Source organism: Aethalodelphis obliquidens, unplaced genomic scaffold (assembly GCF_003676395.1).
Source record: "Aethalodelphis obliquidens isolate GAN/ISIS:26980383/991018 unplaced genomic scaffold, ASM367639v1 scaffold35, whole genome shotgun sequence".
NCBI lineage: Eukaryota > Metazoa > Chordata > Mammalia > Artiodactyla > Delphinidae > Aethalodelphis > Aethalodelphis obliquidens.
In genome coordinates this window covers 12,392,671-12,417,507 of record NW_020837979.1, presented here as the reverse complement: position 1 = coordinate 12,417,507, position 24,837 = coordinate 12,392,671, and the positions used below count along the sequence as shown (strand labels likewise).

General features: G+C 45.5%; 1 protein-coding gene across 1 annotated transcript in view; it reads right to left on the bottom strand.

The window, feature by feature from the left end:
- Positions 1-16,761: 16,761 nt before the first annotated feature.
- Positions 16,762-24,837, bottom strand: part of EIF2AK3 (eukaryotic translation initiation factor 2 alpha kinase 3) — a 68,869-nt gene continuing 60,793 nt past the window's right edge. The window contains exons 16-17 of the mRNA XM_027129096.1: positions 19,303-19,365; positions 16,762-17,974 (exon numbers count right to left, since the gene is read on the bottom strand). Of these exons, the coding sequence (XP_026984897.1) occupies positions 17,774-17,974; positions 19,303-19,365 (264 nt within the window). The 3' untranslated portion in view covers positions 16,762-17,773. The remainder of the gene's footprint in view (positions 17,975-19,302; positions 19,366-24,837) is intronic.

The window sequence follows — 24,837 nt, the reverse complement described above, 5'->3', positions numbered from 1 at the left end:
GTATGTGGCATCAACCTTTCCAACACACACACACACACACACACACACACACACACACACACACTTCCCACCTCTGTGCCTCTTCACTTGCTGTCTGTCTGCTAGAAAGCCCTTCTGTTTCCCCCAGCTGCATTTCTGTCTCTTCCAAAAAAGCCTGTCTTGATAATCTCCTGTCCCCATCAGTTTGGGTTCCCAAGTCCCTTCATTCCTCCATCCCTTAGAGAAGTGCTGTGAGGATTACATGAGTGAACTCCTAGAGCCTGGCAAACAGCGAAGTCTCAATAATTGTAAGACATTTTTCCTTTTTATTCTCTTTAGAATTGTTACTGTCTTATTTATCCCCGAGAGTATTTTACTTAGCTTAGTGCCTCCTGGCACCTGGCACGTAGCAGGTGCTCGATAAACGTTGAAGGGATGAATGGTGGAGACGGGGTTTTCCAAGGGGAGGCACAGGAGTGAGGTGGCCCCGGGCCTGACCTCCGGGCATTTCAGCAGCTGCTCACCAACCTCTGGCCTCCAGCAGTGTCAGGCGCCAGGCGAGCTTCTGCGTCCACCTTCAGCCAGGGAAGCTCTCTGCCCCTGGCCATGTCAGGTGAAGTTACCTGGGCAGACGTTCCCAAGGATGGCCCACAACTTTGCCCACTGAATTCTACTCTCTACCAATCAGAGTCATCTTTGGGAAGAGCAGATGGTGGGAACTCCAGACTGGGTTTGGTGCCCCCCTCCGCCCCCGCCCCGTGCCTTCCCAGTCCTGAAGCTACCCTGGACTGTCTGACCAACGGACCCAGGAGAAGCCTGCTACGGGTCAACAGATATTTCAATATTCTCAGCAGAAGACTCTTAGCTCCTTGCCTAGTTATTCCTGGGGCAGAACATGCCTGGATGCCAGCAGCCACCCCATCTGTCTTCATCCATCTGCGTTTTTAGAGCTCCCTGAGGTCCCTGAACATAAGGGTAGAGCACAGAACCTGGAGCAGGGGCTGTGGAGGTGCACCCAGTGTCAAGCCAGGCACATGCCCTATCTTAGCAAATACCCATCATAACCATTGAGATAATCCAGCTGTGACCCCACTTTAGAGACGAGGAAACTGAGGGATCAGGTGATTTGGCCAAATGTCACAGGACTTGAAGCTTGGCTTCTTTCTTCCGTGAACTCTCACTTCCATGAAAACCTTCAGTTTTCTCATCAGTAAAATGAGGATAATTACACCCACCTTACAAGATACAAACAAGAATGTACATGATAGCACAGGGAACTATACTCAATGTCTTGCTATAATTCATAAGGGAAAAGAATCTGAAAAAGAATATATATATATGTATGTATAACTGAATCACTTTGCTGTACACCTGAAACTAACACAACATTGTAAGTCAGCTATATCTCAATTAAAAAAAAAATAGGGCTTCCCTGGCGGCGCAGTGGTTGAGAGTCCGCCTGCCGATGCAGGGGACACGGGTTCGTGCCCTGGTCCGGGAGGATCCCACATGCCGCGGAGCGGCTGGGCCCGTGAGCCATGGCCGCTGAGCCTGCGCATCCGGAGCCTGTGCTCCGCAACGGGAGAGGCCACAACGGTGAGAGGCCTGCCTACTGCAAAAAAATAAATAAATAAGCAGGTGTACTTAAGAGAAAAAAAAAAGAATGTACACGAATGGACTTTTAAAATTTTTTGGTAAAAGTTAATAAAGCGTTTTGCTGCACTTGCTTGAAGACTTGCCACTGCCCGGCCCTGTGTCCCCCATCCCCACCATGACGTCAACCTGATGGGATGTTTTTGTCATTCCTTGGCCTGGGGAGGGGCCCCGATGATGAGACTGCAGAAGCAGGACTGGGAGGCTCCGAGATAATGCTAACAGCCCTTACATGTGTATATTCTTCAGAGTTTACAAAACACAGCCGCAGATGCTATCTCCTGCGATGCTCATTTCATCTCCAGGAGTTCTTACCCTCATTTCACAGAAGGATAAGTAAGGAAGGCCAGGTGGGGATGCAGAGCCCAGGCTTCTATTGCAGTGTGCCCTCTTCTGGATCAAGTGGCCACCCACTGCTGATCCTGAACTCTGAAGACGTGCCTAGCAGGCGATCACATCTGAGCACCTTGATAAAATGCTGATTCCTCAGCCCCACCAGCTGTGGATGGAGAGTCACTAGGTCTGGAGCAAACTCCAAGCGTCTGCATTTTTATCCAGTTCACCTGGAGGTTGGGTTGCTGGTGCTCTGAGAAGCAGCAGAAGAGGTTGCAGAGTTCCTGGAAGTCTCAGTGGCAGACAGTAGTAAATCTCTGCTGGAGATAAATTACGAAGTGGGTGTGCAGGGGTTGGCATGGAGGGGGTGGGGGTGGATCAGAGCAACACCTATTTTTTTTGGCTGCGCTGCCAGGCTTGTGGGATCTTTGTTCTGCCACCAGGGATTGAACCCGGGCCCTTGGCAGTGAAAACGCCAAGTCCTAACCACTGGACTGCCAGGGAATTCCAGCACCTATTTAAATATCTCAAGAGTGTCTTGGCTAAGCAACAAGCCAGAAAGTGTGCATTACTTTCCAAACATCAAAAAATATGTATATTTCACTTATAAGAAGTACTTAGTGTAGTTAGACTCATAGAGACAGAAAGCAGTATGGTGGTTGCCCAGGGCTGGGAGAAGGGGGGAAGGTGATGATGAAAAAGTTCGAGAGATTGGGCCTTCCCTGGTGGCGCAGTGGTTGAGAGTCCGCCTGCCGATGCAGGGGACGCGGGTTCGTGCCCCGGTCCGGGAAGATCCCACATGCTGCGGAGCGGCTGGGCCCGTGAGCCATGGCCGGTGAGCCTGCGGCCGCTGAGGCCGCTGAGGCCACTGAGCCTGTGCTCCACAACGGGAGAGGCCACAACAGTGAGAAGCCCGCGTACCGCAAAAAAAAAAAAAAAAAAAAAGTTCGAGAGATGGATGGAGGTGATATTTGCACAAAATGTGAATATACTTAATGCCACTGAACTATACACTTAAAAGTGGGTGAAATGGTAAATTTTATGTTATGTGTATATTTCATCACACACACACACACACACACACACACACACACACTATATATATATAAACCTGGAAACTATAAATTTAAAAATTAGCACATTGCCTACCTAATAATTCAAATTTCTGCATGGGAAAAATACCATAAACAAAATCAAAAGGCAAAGAACAAACTGGGAAAATATTTATAACACAAATGACAAAAGCATCCGAGTCCCTTACACACCAAGAAGAAAAAGGCCAACAATGCAGGAGAAAAATTATTATTATTAATTTATTTTTTATACAGCAGGTTCTTATGAGTTATCCATTTTATACATATTAGTGTCTACATGTCAATCCCAATCTCCCAATTCATTCCACACACACACCCCGTGGCTTTCCCCCCTTGGTGTCCATAGGCATGTTCTCTACATCTGTGTCTCTATTTCTGCCCTGCAGACCGGTTCATCTGTACCATTTTTCTAGGTTCCACATGTATGCGTTAATATATGATATCTGGAGAAAAATTATTTTTGAAATCAAAGATTTACTTATTTAACAAATATTTTTTAACAGTATATGCTAGGCACACGTCTAAATGCTGGGAATACAGCAACAATAAAAATAATAATAAGACAAAGAGATTCCATACCAGATGGGAAAAATGACAATAAACTAAATAAGGGAAGTATATAATATGTTGGAAAGTAACAAGTGACCTGGAGAAAAGTAAAGTGAGCACAGAGGGTAGGAGGGCTGCGACCTGGGCACAGCCTCAATAGGTTCGTCAGAGCAGAGCTCACTGAGAAGGCAACTTTTGAGCAAAGCAGGAAAGAGGACAGAGACCTTCTCACGGGATGAGTGGGACCTACTGACCAGGCCAAGGCCCTGAGGGGGACGGGCCTGGGAGTCCCATCAGGGCAGCAGAATGAGGTCAGAGAAGACACGTAGGACTGTCCACAGACCGCTGAGTCGTTGCAAAGGCTCCGAGCCTTATTCCAAACGAGCCGGGGGCCACAGGGAAGTAACGAGCAAAGGGATGCCATAACCCGACTTCTGTTTTAAAAGGATGACTTTAGGGGCTTCCCTGGTGGTCCGGTGGTTAAGACTCCGCACTCCCGATGCAAGGGGCACGGTTCGATCCCCAGTTGGGGAACTAAGATCCCGCATCCCGCATGCCGGCACAGAGCGGCCAAAAAAATAAAAATAATAATAAAAAATAAAAGGATGACTTCGGCCGCTGGGCTGGGAAAACCCTGGGAGGGCAAAGGCAGAAGCCGAGAAGTCGATTAAGATAATCCAGACAAGAGGTGGTGGCGACTTGGACCAGAGTGGCAGTTGCGAGGTGGGGTTGGTGGGAAGAGGTGGGTCTTGGGGGCGTGTGAAGGTCCAGCCAATGGGATCTCCAACAGATCGGGGGTGCGGAGGGCGTGTGAGAGCAGGAGAGGCAGCAGTGGGGACTCCGGTTTGGGGTTTGTGCAAACTGGAAAGTTGAGCAGCTGCTCATTGAGTTGGAGAGGACAACAGTCAGAATGGGTTGGGAGGGAAGACCAGTTTGGCTTTGGAAATGTTAAGTTTGAAACTCCAGGAGGACATCCGATTGTGGATTTGAGGAGGTGGTTGGCTACGCTGGGGGAGAGGTCGGCACAGAGGTCAGGGGCGGCTGGAGACAGAAACGTGGCAGTTAAGAGCCTACGGATGGTACTGCAAACCAGGGCACCTGACCCCATTGGCAAGGCATGGAAGTAGCCCAGGGACTGAGGTCTAGGTCCAGGCTGAGAAGTCACGGAGATGGGGAGGCGCGGGGAGGCGCTGGGAGGCGGGAGGAAAACCGGGGGAGCGGGCGTTCTGGAAACCCCAAGAAGAGCGGTGTCAGGGAGGAGGGAGCTCTCAGTGGACCGGCTGGGCCAGATGCCGCCGCTGGGCCTGGAAGCATGAGGCCTGAGGACGAAACTCTGGGCGCAGTCACAAGGTTATGGTGACCTGGCAAGGAGCCTGGGCGTGAATGGGGGAGAAGAGAGGGTGGGCAAGTGGGAATGAGGCAGAAGAAATGGGGGGGGAGGGAGATGGGCAAAGACATGGAAAGTTCACAGAAAAAGAAATATGCATGGCTTTTAAACAATGGAAAGATACTGAACTTCATAATCAAACAACAGAGGGAATTCCCTGGTGGTCCAGTGGTAAGGACTCCGCACTCTCACTGCCGAGGACCCAGGTTTGATTCCTGGTTGGGGAACTAAGATCCCGCAAGCCACGTGGCAAAAAACAAACAACGGGGCGGGGTGGGGGGGAATTCTTTTTGCATCTATCAGATCAGGAGAGATTAAACATTGATACTACACTGTGGAAACCCAGAGAAGCCAACTGTCACCCATCGCTGTTAGGACTTGGTATTAGTACAGCCTTTCTGTTCAGTAAACTTAGACTTCAACCCAGTAATTCTGCTCCTAGGAATTTGTCCCAATGGACAGAGTCACATGGATCTCAGTGATTATGTACAGGCATAATCACAGCATTATTATTTATAATAGCAAAGCCCTGGAAGAAATCCAAATGTCCACCAACTGGCCATCAATGGAACACAAGCTGCGACGGACTAGGAAACAGGAAAGTGAGCGCGTATCATCTCCTCCCATCCATAAGGACTTCTTATCCTTTTGCACTGTTGGAAATTTTAACCGCACACAGGTACTGCCTTAAGAATTAAATTTAAAATAAAAACGTACACAGTGGGGTCACATCAGGTAGATTTGGAAGGGGCTTTCAGGTCGTCTACCCCAGTGGTTCCCCCTCCCCCTGTTCCCCCACCCCCATCCATGGCTGGGCTGTATCCAGATCACCTAGGGGCTTATTAAGACGCAGAACTGATGTGCAGAGTCAGTATCTGGGGATCTGGGTTACACTCCTCAGGCTGTTCTGAAACACAGGCAGGAGAATGCAGTGGGCAGTGGACCCACCACCGTGTACAATTCCCTGAAGAAACTGAGGGCCTTACAAGTGTCAAGCACTGTTCTGGGGGCTGTTTTCCCCACAGTGAACAGACAGGCAAGAAGGCAAAAAGATCTCAGGGGGCTTCCCTGCCCGTAAGAAGGGACACCTGATACAGTGATACAACAGCTAATATTAACTATTTTACAGAAATAACTTATGCGCGTAACAACCTTATAATGATAGGCACTATTCTTTTTTTTTTTTAAGATATTCGCCATGTATTTCTTCTTTAGGTCCTTTTTAAAAATTATTTATTTTATTTATTTTTATATTTATTTTTGGCTGTGTTGGGTCTTCGTTTCTGTGCGAGGGCTTTCTCTAGTTGTGGCAAGCGGGAGCCACTCTTCATCGCGGTGCGCGGGCCTCTCACTATCGCGGCCTCTCTTGTTGCGGAGCACAGGCTCCAGAGGCGCAGGCTCAGTAGTTGTGGCTCACAGGCCTAGTTGCTCCAGGGCATGTGCGATCTTCCCGGACCAGGGCTCGAACCCGTGTCCCCTGCATAGGCAGGCAGATTCTCAACCACTGTGCCACCAGGGAAGCCCTAGGCACTATTCTTATCCCCATTTTATAGATGAGAAAACAGAGACACAGAAAAGTCACACAGCCTGTGAGGGGCTGAGTTGGGACTAAACCCAGCAGTCTAACTCTTAAGGTTATAAACATGATGAAATAGAAAGTATGTGGACTGACAGGGGCGGGGGTAGTGGGAGCACATCTCTGGGTCTGGTGCTCAGAGTGGACCCCTCTGAGACTCAAAGGACAGGAGAGACGCATGGCAAACTCAAGGCCGTCTGTGGGGAAGACAGATGGGTGCACTCATGGAACAGGAAGAAGGCCAGTGTGACTGTGGTGGCTGAGAATGAATAATTGAGGGACAGACGGAGTATCTGGTCACTCTAGAGCAGCACTTTTCCACTGGTGTGATTCCTTCTTCAGGTGGCAGGGAGCACACTGCCTCTTCCATTATGCAACCGTTCTGTTCTTTAGGAAATCCTTCCTTGGGTTGATTTCCTCCAATAGCCATTTTCTCCTCTGTATTAACAGAGCCCCCAAGTTTTCTAGCTGGGCCACAGCCACCTAGAATAAAGACTACATTTCCCAGCTTCCCTTGGGTAAAACGTGGCCCTCTGACTACATCCAGCCAATGGGCCATACCCAGAAGTGATGTGTGCATCTTCCCCTCCTCACCCTGTAGTTTGGACAAACTGTGAGCCAGTTGGACCACGTGGGTGGTATGAGAAGGAGGCTGGATTCCTGAGTGGTACACAGCGGTCACATCAGCTCTGGAATGTCTCATGGGAGAGAAATAAATCACCAATGGTTCTCTACCTCGGTTGCACACTAGAATCAAAGGTGGGGGGCTGGGCTTCCCTGGTGGCGCAGTGGTTGAGAGTCCGCCTGCCGATGCAGGGGACGCGGGTTCGTGCCCCGGTCGGGGAAGATCCCACATGCTGCGGAGCGGCTGGGCCCGTGAGCCATGGCCGCTGAGCCTGTGCGTCCGGAGCCTGTGCTCCGCAACGGGAGAGGCCACAACAGTGAGAGGCCCGCGTACCGCAAAAAAAAAAAAAAGGTGGGGGGCTTTATAAAAATACTGATGACTGCCCCCTCTTCCTCAGTTTCTGATGTAATTGGTCTGGGGTGTACCCTGAGCTTTCGACATTTCAAAAAGGTCCCCAGCCAAAGTTGAGAACCCTTGTTTTCTGTTGATCTGGGTCTGTGTGACACACACCTGAACCTCTATGCTGATATGTCCAAGGAGGGTTGGCTCTTGAAAGCTGTGTCTGTAAGACGGTCCCACTGCTCTCACTGGACAGGCCTTCAAATCCGAAATCAGGTGACACTCCTCCTAATGACATCATGTTCAGCTCTTCGCTGGGATGAGGACTGATTAGGAGCAGAGTCATAGGCTGAAATCCTGAGACTTAATCTGGGAGGAGGACTTTCCAGGGGCCGAGGGCAGTGTGGGCGAAGGGAGTGTGGGGGGGTGACTAATACAGAAGCTGGGCACACAGCAGCCTGAGGGAAGCCCAGTGGTTCAGTCATTATTCCTGAACAGAGTTGGCACATGGCGGTTCTCCAGAGTCGAGGCTTAGCCGGGTCCGTTGGTGGAGGGCTTAGTATGCCAAGATCATGAGTTTGACTTTTAATGTGAGGATGCCCAAAACCTGTCAAGGATGGTAAGCAGGGAATAAATAGCAGAGCCAGATTTGTGCTGTAGAACATTCTCTGTCGTGTCATCGTGAATTGGTTCAAGATTGGAGGTGGGGAGACCGATTTGGGGATCTGGTGAGAGGTGATGGAGACCAACGAATGACGGAGACTTGAATCTGAAGTTTCACTAGATGCCTCCCATGGTTGATTTACTTTATGCTTTTAATCCACCTGGGGTTTGGATCGTCTGCACTTACACTGCTTCCAGGCCAGCCCTCCCTCAGCCTCTGCTTGTCCAGATTTTAGGGATCTACACAAGGAGGTATAGCTCCCTCCAGAACTGCCTTTCCCCTGAGGAGTTGATCAGGGGATGTTGGCAGGATTAACCATGGCCCAGCTGCTTTTGATCTCGTAGGTGGCAGCCCAGAGTTCCAATCTGCTCTCCAAGCTATTAGAATGAGGTCAGGCTACAGGAGGAATGTTGAAATAAATCTAAAACCTCACCCCAAAGCAACCATACTCCAATAAAAATTAATTAAATAGAAAAACGCTCACCCACGTCTACCTCAAACATTAATTTGCGTATGAATCACTGGGGGCTCCCGTTAAAATGTGGATTCTGATCCAGCCGGCCTGAGGTGTTGAATCTGAGATTCTGCAGTTCTGCCAATACTCCTGGGCCAGCAGCTATACTATGAGTGGCAAGGCCTGTTGTTCTCTGCCTGGGCTGCATCTGGGAATTACCTGGGAGCGTTAAAAAAAAACCGCGATGCCTGGGCCTCACAGACAGAGGGTGTGGTTTTATAGGGCTAGAGTGTGGCCCGGATATTGGTATTTTTAAAGGTGCCAGTATTCTAACCTGCTGCAAAGACGGAGAAAGCAGAGCTTTCAAAATCACCCAGGGAGTTGTTTTTTTTTTAAATGTAGGTTCTAGGATAACCACTCCTAAAGCTTTTGTTTCTTTAAATCTGGGAAAAGGCCTCCAAAGAAATGTGCATTTTAGCAAGCATCCCTAGAGATTCCGCTGCCAGTCAACAATGCTCAAACTGGAACCCTCCCCTCACCCCGCCTCCGATGTTGCCCAAAGGCAGAGATTATCAGAATCAGATAGCGTGGGATTGGACCCCCAGGCTCAGCCAATAGCTGCATAATAGCAGGTAAATCGCTTAAAAAAAAACAAAACAAACAAAAAAGCTTTATTTGCCTTTCCCACTAAGATGAATATACTTGTGTGGTTATTTCTGTAAAATAGATTCCACAAGGGGAATTTCTGTATCAGGAGGAATTTGCTTGCAAATTTTGACAGATACCAAACATTCACTGAAATGCATTCCTCTTTGCATTCCTAACTGTGTAGAGGAGAATTCTTTTTTATTACACTTGCACCCACACAGGTAAATCTTTCAAATTCTTGCCATCTAGTAGTGAAAAAATGGGATCCCCGTTGTTGCTCTCATTTGCATTTCCCTGATGAGCAGCGAGGTTGAGTTCTTTTCATTCATATATTTACTTTAAAATATTTACAGGGCTTCCCTGGTGGCGCAGTGGTTAAGAACCCACCTGCCAATGCAGGGGACACTGGTTCGAGCCCTGGTCCGGGAAGATCCCACATGCCGCGGAGCGACTAAGCCCTTGCGCCACAACTACTGAGCCTGCGCTCTAGAGACCGCGAGCCACAACTACTGAAGCCAACGTGACACAACTACTGAAGACTCCGCGTCTGGAGCCCGTGCTCCGAAACAAGTGAAGCCACTGCAATGGGAAGCCCACGCACCGCAACAAAGGGTAGCTCCTGCTCGCCACAGCTAGAGAAAGCCCACGTGCAGACAAAAATAAAATAAGTAAAATAAATAAATGGAAAGATTTACAATTCTTGCTTGCCTGATTATACCTATTAGGGCTAAATCCTCCGACTTGGTAAGTTTCAGTTTCCTCCTCTATAAAATGGAGGCGATAATATCCCCCAAGGTGGTTGTGAAGATTAAATAAGATTTCACGAATATACAGTTCCTAGGAGAGGACTTGGTATACAGCAGGCGTTCCAGAAATGTTTGCCTTTGAAACTTGCTAAGGCGGGTCCATTTAACCCCAGGGAAGGTGGGCGGGCGGTGCCTGGTAATTCACAACGGGTGGTGGCCCGGCTCCCCGCGCGCAGCATGCGGGCCGCAGCACACCCGCGCAGCCGAGGTGCCCGCTGCTCAGTCCGCCCTCCTGCATCTGCCCCATTAAGGGACGGGCCACTGGACCCCCTCGACGACACCCAGGCAAACCCCAAGGCCCTTGGAGCCCCCCGCCTTCCCTCGGTGTCTTGTCGCCCCCACGTGGCCAGTCGGAGCTCTTCATTCTCCCAGACCGGTCTTTGCATCAATAATTCCTGGCGCCGCTCCCGGCTTCGCCCGAGCCAGACATCCGGCCCCGGGCCATAGAATGATGTCTCATCCACATATCTTTGATCTCCAAACCCTCTGGCCACCCTGAGCCCCGGCTCCCCGCGGAGTCAAACGGGGAGGGGCGGGGGGGAGACTCGCAGGCTACCCTGTTGACCCTCAGCTTAGCGTCTAAGTCCTGAAAGAAGGGGGATTCTCAGCATCACCCCCACCTGCCCGGCCCTACACTACGCCCCTCAGCTAACAAAAGACGTCTCTTGATTGCTTTAATAATAATCATACTTTCATCTTAACCTAACACGTTACCCTCATATAATCAACTGTCAGCCTCTGGTCCTTGTCACGTGCATATTCAATGTCTGTATTTTTGCCGAAACATTATAAAGTTTTATAAGCTACGTATTTTGCTATGTGATCTTTCCTTCTTCCTTCACCTACTGTTTCCTTCCTTTCTACTCCTTGAGGGTAGCAGCCAGGGGTTCTTTCTGTACCTCCCCACCCCCCCATCGTGTAATCGTACATTTGCATATATGCACGTATTTGTATGACCCTTTAACCCAAATTATGTCCGTTAATCCTCACAAGGACTCTGCGACAAATTATGCCCATATTAGGAAACTGATATGCCCATATTAGGAAACTCAATATTTCCACATTGAGGAAACTGAGGTTATGATTTCATTTTAAGCCTCTGTTTATTGAATGCTTACTACTTAACGGGATTCTACACTAAATGTTATTATCCCTTAATCTTCACAACGTGTTACTTGCAGTTGAGGAAACAGATTAGAGGGCTCAAGGAAAATTATAAACAAGTAAATAGTAATACAGCTGATTGTGATTCCAAAGCGCAGGGTCTTGTCACACATCACTCCTCAAAATGCCCTCTGGATTGAAGGGAATTCAGAGAAGTGAAATTGTTATGTTAAAGTGGTGGTGGGATGATAAGTGGATTATTACGAGCTTCCTGTTCTGTTACTGTGTTATTTTAATAATTGTGTTGTTTGCTTACAGATAAAACAGCAGATATTACGGATATGAAAATATCCAAGTTGCAGACCACATTACAGCCTTCTAAACTATAGAGCAGGATACAAAGATGAGATCAATTAAAATGTTGTAAATATGGTTTATTGGTTTCCTTTTTCTTGTTTTATTAATTTAATATTATTAATCCTGGGAGTAGTGCATCAGTAGTTGGAGGAGGTCAAACCATAGTGAGATGCAGGTTGGAGTTAATAATCTCCCTTGGGCTTCCCTGGTGGCACAGTGATTAAGAATCTGCCTGCCAACGCAGGGGACACGGGGTCGAGCTCTGGTCCGGGAAGATCCCACATGCTTCAGAGCAACTAAGCCCGTGCGCCCCGACTACTGAGCCTGCGCTCTAGAGCCCGTGAGCCACAACTACTGAGCCTGCGAGCCACAACTACTGAAGTCCATGCGCCTAGAGCCCGTGCTCCGCAACAAGAGAAGCCACCGCAATGAGAAGCCCGCGCACCGCAACAAAGAGTAGCCCCCGCTCGCCGCAACTAGAGAAAGCCCGCATGCAGCAATGGAGACCCAACGCAGCCAAAAATAAATTAATTAATTTATGGGGGAAAAAAAAATCTCCCTCGGCCCTCCTCTCCCGCTCCTCTCTCCTAAGGTAACTGGTGTGGATATTCCTAAACTTTATGCCCATGAAAATATTTAAACAGATACAGGGAATTCCCTGGCTGTCCTGTGGTTAGGACTTTGTGCTTTTACTGCCGAGGGTGTGGGTTCAATCCCTGATCGGGGAACTAAGATCCCTCAAGGTGTGGGGTGCAGCTAAAAATAAACAGATATAGAAGCCATTACATTTGTTTGCAATCATACTATTCCCACTCCTCTGCAACTTGCAAATTTGTCATTTATCTGCTGAATAGACATTTTAATCATTCCATGAGGCTGCTGACTCATTTGCATAATATCCAGCCATTTATCTATTCAGCCATTACTCTATTTCTTCAAAAGCTCCTTTTGGAGAGAGGACACCTTTCCCCTTCATTACTTCTCAGTATCAAAGCCTTTCCCTGCCTCTGGACACATTTGTGACCTTTCTGGGAAGGGCAAATTCCCTCAGGCTCTTACTGGAGGCGTCTGAACTAACTCTGCATTGTCTGGGTTCCTCTTCCTTGCCCACATTCTGGCTGCTAGCAAGAGATGGGCTGATCCCAACGTCACTGTCAACTTTCCTGACGTGCTCTCTAGGCGAGCTCTAAAAGCTCCCGTCTTTTCAGGAGGTAGGAGACGGGGAGGCTCGCACTGCAGCAGCCCCTGAAGAAATCCTTCCAAACTCAACACTAAAGAGAGCTCCCGGGGACCAGCACAGATTTAGTCGCTGGACAGGGGGTGTTTTCTGGCCCCCACTGACCAGGCTCAGGCCCTCTGCCCCTCTGCCGGGTGAAGGCCTCTCTATCTCCAGCCACCTCTGCCTCACTTGCTGCAGAGATCCTAAAATCTCATCACATCCTTCCTCGGCTCAGAAACTTTCAATGGCTTCCCATCTTCTCCCGACTAAAGCCCCAGTTTTTTAACCCCAGAGACCTAGGAAATTCATCATTTTTGAAGGGTAACATCTGTCCCCAAACCACACCCTCATTCTTCTAGATTCTATGGAAGTTTCCACACCAGAAATTCAAGAGCTATCTTCTCCTTTACCTATTATTCACTTAATTCCAGTGTCCTGGCCTTCCTGCCTCAAAAATACTTCTCAGGTTGCTCTAATTCTCTCCACTCCCACTACCGACAGCTCTCTTTCTCATTCCTACCCTTCCCCACCAAGCCTTCGCTAGGGCTGTTCCCACTGTCTTTCCCATCTTTGTCTTTTTTGTCTGTCGAAGATAGTTTTATTTTTTCACCAGATGAATGTTGAGCCATATTGTCTGACAGTAAATAGCAAGACATACATCTATAGAACTACTTTTGGTTCATGCTCTCAATGCCTTAATATTTGCTATTACAGAAATACATGGATCCAATTAATTTAACTGCAGGAAACTGCAAAGAAGAACTAAAACAGTCTTATTTTATTCCACTAGAGATTATGATGTGGTTGATGAAAATATTCCTCATGACCTCCAAAGGGTTTACAAGTCCATCTTTTCTTAGCGCACCAGCCCATGCAGGGGAATCAGAGAAGGAAGCTACTCTGCTGCTCCAAGAAGCAGCGCTGAGCCAGGGATGAGGGATGCTCAGGCTGTTGGAAGTAGCCAGGCGCATAATGCCCTAGGTTTATTGGTTTTTTTTTTTTTTTTTTTTTCGGTACGCGGGCCTCTCACTGTCGTGGCCTCTCCCATTGTGGAGCACAGGCTCCGGACGTGCAGGCTCAGCGGCCATGGCTCACGGGCCCAGCCGCTCCGCGGTATGTGGGATCTTTCAGGACCGGGGCTCGAACCCGTGTCCCAAGCATTGGCATGCGGACTCTTAACCACTGCGCCACCAGGTAAGTCCCACATGTAATTTATTGAATACAGTACTGAAGTGAAAAACAGGATGGCTGTCTGGGTACAACAGCACTGTTGTAAGTGTATCATCGTTTCCCTTCCTGATTGGCTGGCGGACTTCTGCTGTCCAGCATCATGATAGTTTATCTACCACTCGCCCTGGAAAAGATCAAAATTTAAAATTCGACGTACAGTTTCTACCAAATGTGTATCACTTTTGCACCACTGTAAATTTGGAAAATCATAGGTGGGGAACTTCCGTATTTACTTCTAGGGGAAAAGGTGAAAAGGAGCCCCCTGGTGGCAGCTGCAGTAGTTGCAGGGCTAGAACCTGAAGCGGGAAGTCTCCTTAAGCAGTCCCGTGCAAATCTAGTTCTAGAAAGAGTAAACGTCACCAGACATAAGCCAGAAAACGTCCAGAGTTCCTGCTTCGCCCTTGACTTACTCCAGGAGTAAGACTGAGTCGCTCTATGGCCGGTGGTTGGATTGAAAGCTTGTTCTGTCCCCATTTACTTGGAGAAATAGAATCACTTTCGGTGTAAATGCATCCAAAGTATCACTGAGAAACAATCTGGAAAAAGAAAACTGTCCGAACATCCTAAATGTCTGCTGTTCTCCTAGGAGGCAAAGGGCAGGCTTGGTTACTGACCTCTGGACCAGCACTCCCGTGCTGCTGCCTTCCTGAATGAGGGAACCTGGAAACTAGAAGCGCTGCAGGCTTCCGTGGCTCCCCCATCGGGATCTCTCCCCTGCAGGCCAGGCTGGCGGCCGGGGATGTAACGCACTCCAGTAAAAGATGGAGAGGGAGGTAGGCTAAAGCAGACAGCATCAGACAGAGCCACATGGATGCTAGTGTCCCAGCCCACCTCTCCTCTCATTTAAATTAAACCCTAAGGTCCCGTTCCTTTAGAAAACTTCCAGGATTTGAGATTTTTGTTTTTTTTTAAATTTTTTTAAAAATTCAAAGTCACAAAAATTATAATCATCCTCATCTGTTCACTCAGTCCCATGTAATTTTTTTTCATCTTGATCTTTTGTTAGCACTTTTATGAATTCATCAGTTTTCCATTAGAGTTCTGAAAACGCTTATTCATTCAGTTCAGCAGTATAGTCAGTTACCAGAAACCTGTGCTTGTCAGAGTCTTTTCCATGAATTCCTTGAAGATGAAACCCTTTTATAGCAACATTTTTGCAAAAGCATCAGAGTACACCCAGAACTGTCTGTAAATGACAAAAGACTTAAAAGCGGCCACGGTTAAAGATTTGATGAAAGTTCATAATAATTTATGTTTTTATCATCAGGATTGTTCAGCCATCTTTCTCCTCCACTTTGCCAAATATTTATTGCAGTGACCGGTGCATTTCTTTTCCTCCTTACTTGGCTATTTCCTGAGGGCTGCAGCTATGTGAGTTACACGTTATGTTTTCCAAATTCAATTCGACAAATACGTAATCAAGTACCAGACATTATGATAGATGTTACTGGGCTTACAAGAAGGTGTGTCCCTATCCTCTGGGACCTCAGCTATTTAGGAGATTGATTTGCACCAGTTACAGGCGCATCTGAGGACTGACAATGGTCAAGTGTTATTAAGTACAAAGTGTTAAAGGGAGAGGCAAGTGTGGAGGGAGGGGACTTGGAAAGATGCCAGAAAAGCAACAACTTGAAGGGAGGTAGGGTTTGGAGTCGGGAGAAAGGGCCCTGGGTGAGAACGCAGGAGACTCCATGCCGGCTACCACTGTGGAGTTGCTAGGTCCTGCTAGCCCAGCCCCTTAACTTCCCATGGGTGCTTTCATCCTAGTGGCCAGCAAAGGCACAGGCAGAATTAAAATGAAAGAAGGCCTGATTATATCATGTAAGATATTTGCAAACCTTTGGACAACTTGGTGCAAGGGAATAGACAAAACCCTGACTAGGAACTGGAATTCCTGGGATCTGATCCCAGTTCTGCTCTGATTGGCTTTGTGATCTTGGGCAAATTACACCTTTCTGGACCCGAGTTTCACCATAAGAAGAATGGCAATAGTAACAGCCATCACGGCGTTATTATAACATTTTCATAGCTAGCTCTCAGGGTGGTCGTGAGGGTCAAAGGGTCCACAGCTGGGACTGAGTGGGCAGACTGGGAAGAAATCAACAGGATCCCTCGCTGGGGTGAAGAGGAAAAAGGTAACTGAAGCAGGCCGACCAAGAGATGAAGAAGAGAGATGGGCTGGCCAGGAGCCAAGCAGGATGGGGAAGAAAGACAAAGTTAGAGACTCACTGCGAAGTGAGAGCGAGGACGGAGCACACAAAGATCTGCGACGTGCGTGTCCAGCTTAAAAATGGCTCAAACTCTGTGGGTCAGACGTTACGAATCTGTAAGATGGAAATAATCATGCATTTGACCCTTAAAGGTTGTGTCTAGCTGGTTTGTGCCCTCATGACACACGCCTCCTCATGGTACACGTCAGACACACTGTGATCCCAACACAACTGGCATCGCCAGCGCCTTTGCTCTTCGAGGTCTCCCTTTAGGGCGGGGTGCTCTTTATGTCCCTGGCACTGAGGAGGAACTGAGCTAATGTCTCTGGATTATGAGTCCAGTGAACTGTGAAAAGGACTTGGTCCTGTCAAGTCCTTGGGAAATGACAAGAAGATGCCTGTTTAGAACAGGTTAGGAGTAAGCTTTCTTGAGCGTAGGGTTATGACTGTTCTTAGACCTATGATCCCATTTTATAAATCTGAAAAACTACCATTTCAGGGCTAGTTCCCCCCAAAATAACAATCAACCATAAATCATTTTTTAAAGTTTTATTAAATCATTTAGACTTGAAAGAAGTCACAATAGTTAACACACTTAAGTGCGTTCTATACACCACCAACCCAAATGGATTGAGTTCAGAATTTTTATAAATAAAAAATAAACATATTTACAGCGGAAAATAAAAACATGTTAGCAAGTTAGATGATTAAACTGTTATCTACAGTCAGTTTTGGGAAAAAACCAACCTACAGTATTATATTTAAGACACTTAAGATTTCGTTAGATTTTAAAAGTCCATAATTGAAGAAGTTAGTTGTAATATATGATTCATTTCTTACTACGGCTTTTCTCCTCCCCAAACCAGAACTTTTGACCAATTTACACAAAAAGCTTCATTTTCCCTTTACTGGAGGTAAAAGTACAAAAAGCTCTTAAACGCTCCCTAGAACCATCTAAGGAATAAAGCTATTTAATGCTACAAACGTCACTAGAAAACTAGCTATGGACATAAACCACTATACAATTTGTGCCACTTGTCCTCCAAAATAATGCAGATTCCTTTTACCCACCAGGGACAAAAACGGAGTCAGCTTTTTTGGAAATCAGTTTCAAAATCACCACTGTCATCTCTAGAAAGTGTATTTCTAGAACAGTATAGTTACTACATGTAGGGACTTTCATTTTTCTGTACTACAAAAATATTTCCATTTTATAATTCTCTCTATACATTTTAGGGGTTGCTTCCACCTCCTTAGACAAAACGTGAGGGCTAGGATGCTTGGCCGGCCGATTTCAAGAGACCAACGAAGGAAAAGGACCACGTGTGATCTAGTGACAGCCCTCTCCTTGAGCAGAGCAAAAATCAAAGAGTTGGCTCAAAGGTTTGAGCTCCAAAGTCCAGTTTAAATGTGATTTAGAAAAAGTAGTCCAAAATGAAATCGAGCAAAGAACAAAATTTTCAAGGTCACGATTTTGGAAAAATCAACATTCCTTCGAAGTGGGCTATTCCATGTCACCTGTTAGGGAGGCGAGCGGAGCTTAAGGCTAATTGCTTGGCAAAGGGCTGTGGGAGCTGCTGGAGTGTCTTGACTGTTTTGTTCCTGATGAGCTCATGGAGCGAGACCTCTGTCTGAGAACTGTTTTTCCTGGAAACTCCAAGTCCTCGAATATAGCATTTTCAATAATGTTTGCAGCTTCAGGCCGTTCCGTAGGGGATGGGGAGAGCATGTCTTGCACCATTACATACTGAAAGATAAAAACTGTTTTGTAATAAAAGGGCCACTAGCCAGCTGCCTAATTCAGAAGTCAGCCAGATGTTTCTATAACTATACTAAGTTTGCGGGCCAGTTTCTGACACAACTTCTCAACTCTGCTACTGAAATACAAAAGCAGCCACAGACCCTATATAAACAGGTGGGCCTGGCTGTGTTCCCATAAAACTTTATTACCAAAATAGGCAGCAGGCTGGATTTGGTCTGTGGGTCATAGTTTGCCCAACCCCTGCTCCAAATACACATGGACCATTTTGGGGTAATTGGTTGTTTTCTAACATATAATAAAAGGTCTTCAGTCACATCTTTGAAACACAGGCATACTCTGACTTTTAAAATAAATTCATCTTACAATTGTATGTGAATGTACAATTATCTCAAAGATTTCAATTAAAAAATAACCATGCCAGTGATCAGTACCTAGCCCTTTTTACTGATTTTTTGAACGCCTTTAATATAACATGGATTCTGATGAGCCCCCCCCCCCCGCCCCGCCCCGGGATTGAATCATCGACTTTGCAAAATACACAACAGAATAGTTTTTGTAAAATAGATTTCACTTTAGGCCGGTATATCTCTATATTGTTATAAAGTTCATTTTCAATGCAACCCTTCGTTATACTTATAATACTGAAAGATCAATTAGACTTTTTCCAACTTGATGACTAGCCACACAGTCTAATTTACCTAAACTTCATTTACTAAGAAAATTCAAGATTTATCAACACATAAATTTAAAGTGATATGTTTGTGGACATATAATGAAATAAACAAAAGCTGCAAAAAGAAACTTGAAAAATTCATTACACACAGTTTTCACCATCAAGACCAGCTTAATTTTCCCTTCCCACTTCTTCTGGACCATTTACTGTGTCACCCTGAGGGGCATAACTCCAACACACAAAATCAGTGGAAATTAGTGACTTTTTTAAAAAAAGAAGCCAGTTTTTAAGATCTCTCCCAAATTCACTAAGATAAAGAAATTAATGGCATGATCATAATGGCAACTCTACGGCTGTGAGGGTGAGCTAGGAGCTCAGCCTTATCGAAACACAAGGTTGCTACAGTTCCCAGATGGGGTGTCATGCAGCTTGGAGCACAGGGCACTGGGCCCAGGACCTGGGACCGAGTCACAGCCTTTGGTTTTAACAAGTTGTGTGTTCTTCGGATCAGGTCCCTTTCCTCTCTAGACCTTAGGCTTCCTCATCTGTAAAACGGGGAAACTGATGAGCTGACTGCTAAGGACGCTTCACGTTCTAAGTAAGATTCTAAAGAAAATAAAAGATGAGAATTAATACCAACCTCACAAGGATATTTCTGAGTAAATAGTGGTGGAAATTTGAGATCTCTTACATCAGTTAAGATCTGAAAAGAAAGAAAAGTGTTACTTATCTTTAAGTCTATTTTGATATGTGAATCTATTTAAACATAGAGAGATTTTTTTAAAATTTATTTATTTTATTTATTTTTGGCTGTGTTGGGTCTTATTTGCTGCTCACGGGCTTTCTCTAGTTGTGGCGAGCAGTACTCTTCGTTGCTGCGCGCTGTCTTTCTCTAGTTGCGGCGAGTGGGGGCTACTCTTTGTTGCGGTGCGCGGGCTGCTCACTGCAGTGGCTTCTCTTGTTGCGGAGCACGGGCTCTAGGAACGTGGGCTTCAGTAGTTGTGGCACGCGGGCTCAGTAGTTGTGGCTCACGGGCTCTAGAGCGCAGGCTCAGTAGTTGCGGTGCACGGGCTTAGTTGCTCTGCAGCATGTGGGATCTTCCTGGACCAGGGCTCAAGCCCGGGTCCCCTGCACTAGCAGGTGGATTCTTAACCTCTGCCACCAGGGAAGCCCACATTTGTGTTCTTAAGCGGGTAACTTTTTCTACTAGTCACTAACCTCTTGTATTTGATATAAAAAGACATAGTCTTTTTTTTTTTTTGCGGTACGCGGGCCTCTCACTGTTGGGGCCCCTCCCGTTGCAGAGCACAGGCTCCGGACGTGCAGGCTCAGCGGCCATGGCTCACGGGCCCAGCCGCTCTGCGGCATGTGGGATCTTCCCGGACCGGGGCACGAACCCGTGTCCCCTGCATTGGCAGGCAGACTCTCAACCACTGCGCCACCAGGCAAGCCCTCTTTTTTTTTTTTTTTTTTTAGTGAAGAAAACCAAGTCAATTATGCTAAATTCTGAATATAAAATTAAACTAGTTATTTGAGAAATTTTCATACAAACAGGACAACAGGGCCCACCGTGTGTGATTGCTCTGAGACTTAAATGAGGTAATTCAGGCAAACTACTTAGCACAGTGCCTGATGTTCCTTTTGTAATGATGATAAAAACCAGTTTTGAGAAATGAAATAAATTATGTCTTCATATTTCTTGAGAAATAAGCGGGAGTGTACTTGAACAAAAATATGAACTGGGTTGGCATTTGTCACTTCCCACTAAAGGGAAACAGATACTTCACTAGAAGAATCTATGCTGCAGGCCCCAGAAGGGAGGGTTTCACCTGCTAATAGGTAGGTCGTACCAAACTAAGTGCAGATAAATGCTTGAGTCTGGACTCATGGAATTAATTTTTAATCACATAACATTCTTAAAGTTTTTATTTTATAACTTAGAATTTAAAAGAGACCTTGGCCATAACTCAATGGGGGAACAGAGAGTCTTTTCAACAAAAAGCATAAGCACAAAAGAAAAGAATGGTAGGCTGAACTTTAAAATTAAAATCTGCTACCCTGCGAAAGACACCATTAGGAAAATGAAATGGCAAGCCACAGACTGGAATAAACTAGTCACAATACATATACTTGGCAAAGGACTTGAAAAGACTGTCAAGGTCATTAGTTATCAGAGAAATGCAAGCTTAAACCACAGTATGACTCCATTATACCCCAATAGAATGTCTAAAAATGGAAAGACTGAAACATAAGTGTGGAGTATGTGGAGGACCTAGGTCTCTCCTACGCTGCTGGTGAGGATATGAAATGACACTTTCTTATAAAGTTAAACCACTTACCACAGAGCTTATCAATCCTACCTCGTAATTACCCGAGACTAAGGATACATATGTATGTCTACAAAGAGACTTGTTCACAAATGTTCACAGCAACTTTAGTCGTAAATGTTTCTCAACAGGTAACTGGACACATGAACTGTGGTATATATACCATGGAATATTAATAAAAAGGAAGGAACTACTGACTTTATAGTGAGTCAAAGAAGGCAGACACAAAAGAGAATAGACATGTATGATTCAATTTATACGAAACTTTAGAAAAGACAGAAAACAGATCAGCAGTTGCCTGGGATCCAGGTGGAGCCTGGATAGACAGGGGACTGACTGGGAAAGAGCAAAAGGCAACTTTCTGGGGTGATACAAACGTTCTATATTTTGAATGTAGTGGTGATTATGTGGATGTATAAATGTGTCAAAACTCATAAAAATGTACAAAGTGGGTATGTTGTATGTATGTAAATTATGTCTCAATAAAATTAATTAAAAAAAAAGACCTTGGTCAAATCATTGAATAGTCTGTTTTACATTTACTAATGGAATTTCAGAGGGGTTCTGGCTAAACATGGCAGATTTTCTACTATATTTCTAGTAAGCATTTTCACTAAAACAAGTGCCAAGGAAGGTAAAATGTACTGTAAGTCTATAAGGATGACTGCAATGGAAGAATAGATTACATTTTTGAAAGAGAGAAAGCAGTGGAAGCATAGCAGCTTCTTTAGCAGAACAGAGGAAGGTAAACCAGGCTGCCTGTGAGGGATAAAGCCAACAAAGAGGGAACTGATTAGCTGAGCAGAACCTGCTGGGCATGGGGGTGAGGCTCAAGGATGGCAGCAGGAGAGCCGTCGAAAGGTCTGTATACGGACGGAGTGACATATCCCCAGATAACACATAAGGTTTGCTCTCTGGAGAAACGGAACCCAGGCATTCCAGACTTAGGGTTGACAGAACGAGGATGAGTCGGGGGTGGGCATGGAACACAGAAGGATGCAGTGAAGATCTGCATGTGGAACAGTAAGAACTCTCCACACCCCATCCCGACTCTTTCTCAGGCAGGAGAATGAGAGCTTCTTCTCTGGAGAAATGAGGAAAGGCCTATAGATGCTGACATGTGGGAGTTCGGCGCCCCGCACCCCAAAGTAAGAACTGGATCGTTACCCCTACAGTGATGTCCACTTCTAGTCACCATTTTAGAGCCCTATTCTTCTTCCATTTTTTTTTTTTTTTCTGTTCTTTTTGGCTGTGCTGCACGGCTTGCAGGAATCTTGGTTCCCGGACCAGGGATCGAACCCGGGACACGGGAGGGAAAGCGCCGAGTCCTAACCACTGGACCACGAGGGAATTCTCCAAGAGCCCTATTCTTAAATATGAATGGACAGCTAAGGATTACCAGCATGAGAAACACACACACACAAATCATTAAAAGACTCAGAGATGCTGGTAGGGAGGGAAGTAAGTGTGACTATAAGGGGGTAGCAAGACGGAGTTTTCTGTGTTGATGTGACAGTTCTGTATCTGGACTGCAGTGGTGGTTACACAAACCTGTAATGAAATAAAATAACATGGAACTACATACATACACTGTACCAATGCCAAGTTTGTGTTGTACTGTGATTATGTCAAATGTAACTGTCAGCAGAAAGTGGGTGGAAGGTATCTCTCTGTCTTTGCAACTTCCTGTGGATCTATAATAATTTCAAAACAGAAAGTTAAAAAAAATATACCCAGAGGAAAGAGACAATATAGGGGGAAGAAAACTTAAAATATATACATACATGTAATTGAGATTCTCAGCAATGTGAAGATACTGAATTCATGTAAACAGAGCGAAATACTCTAAAAACGGTACAATCTTGGACAATAAAAATTGGATTGTCAAAATAAAGGACTTAGGAAAGTCAGAATAACAAGTTAAGGAACTCCTGCAAAAAACAGTACAGTGCTTCCTTGGTGGCGCAGTGATTAAGAATCCACCTGCCAATGCAGGGGACACGGGTTCAAGCCCTGGTCCGGGAAGATCCCACGTGCCACGGAGCAACTAATCCTGTGCGCCACAACTACTGAGCCTGCGCTCTAGAGCCCGCGAGCCACAACTACCGAGCACTGATAAAACTAAAGCCCTAAAGATTCCAGAAACGAAAATGTAACAGGTCCAAGATACCCTATATTAAAAAATCAGGCATCAGAATGGTATCTGCTTTTCAACAGCAGCGCTGGAAGCTGTAAGGAAATGGGGCAATGCTCTCAAGGTTCTGAAGGAAAGTTATTTTCCATCTAGAATTGGAACCTGGCCAATTTATCAGTTACGTATGAAAATGGAAAAAAAGATACATTTTCAGATACCTGAGGACTCTAAAAATTTCTTTCTCATACATTGTTTCTGAGGAATTTACTGCAGAATGTGCTTCAGCAAAATAAAAGAATAGTGCAAGAAAATAAAACAAAGCAAAAGATGGAAGCTAGAAAACAAGGGATCCAAGCCAGGAAAGTAGGGAAGTGCATCCTTGGATGACGGCTTACAGAAGGTCTAGGGGGCAACTGGTCCAGACTGGAGAACAAAGCTTTGAGAAGAAAGACTCCAGGGGAAAACAAATTAAATCTATCTATCTACCTATCTATCTATCTATCTATCTATCTATCTATCTATCTATCTATCTATCTAGATAAGCTATACTGAAGCACAGAGAAAATATTGTTTGATATGTGACAGACTTTTGCACATTCGTTAAAAATTACAGCAAAGGTTCACAGAAAACTAAGCAATTGAGAAAAGGCAATTCTGAAAAAAAGGATTGTATCAGAAAGAAAAGAAAGTCAGGGTACATTATTTGGTCTAGCATAGAACAATATTTGCATGGCTTAATTTAACCAAAAAATTTTTACATAACTACATATTTTCAAAAATGTGTTTATTGAAATAAAATTCACATAAATAAAATTCACCCTTTTAACCATTTTAAAGTGTATGAGTCTGTGATTTTTATTCTGTTCACAATGTTGTACAACCATCACCACTCTCTAATTCCGGAACATTTTCATCACCCAAAGAAAAACCTTGTACTCATTAAGCAATCACCCTCCATCCCCTTCTACCCCCAGCTCCTGGCAACTACTAATCTACCTTGTCTCTATGCATTTGCCTATTCCGGACATTTTGCATAAATGGAATCATACAGTATGTGGTCTTTTATGTCCGCTTCTTTCACTTAGTGTGATGTTTCCAAGGTTCACCTGTGCTGTAGTATGTATCGGTATTTCATTCCTTTTTCATGGCTGAATAATATTTCACTGTATGGGTAAACCACATTTGCTTTGCCATTCATCAGCTGATTGACATTTCGATTGTTTCTACTTTCTGGCTATTATGAAAATGCTACTATGAACATTTGTGTACAAGTTTTTGTGTGGACCTATGTTTTCATTTCTCTTGGGTATATACCTAGGAGTAGAACTGCTGGGTCATATGGTAATTCCATGTTTAACTTTTTGAGGAACTGTCAAACTGTTTTCCACAGTGGCTGCATCATTTTACATTCTTACCAGCAATGCACGAGGGTTCTAATTTCTCCATCTCCTCGCCAACACTTCTTTTCCGTTTTTGTTTTGTTTTGTTTTATTCTAGCCATCCTAGATGGTGTGAAGTGGTATCTCACTGTGATTTTGATTGGCATTTCCCTGATGAATAATGGTGTTGTGCTTACTGGTCATTTGTAATCTTCTGCAGAGAAATGTCTGTTCAAGTCCTTTGCCCATTTTTTAATGGGGTTGTCTTTTTGTTGTTGAACTGTAACAGTTCTGTATATATTCTGGATACTAGAACCTTATCAGATACATGATTC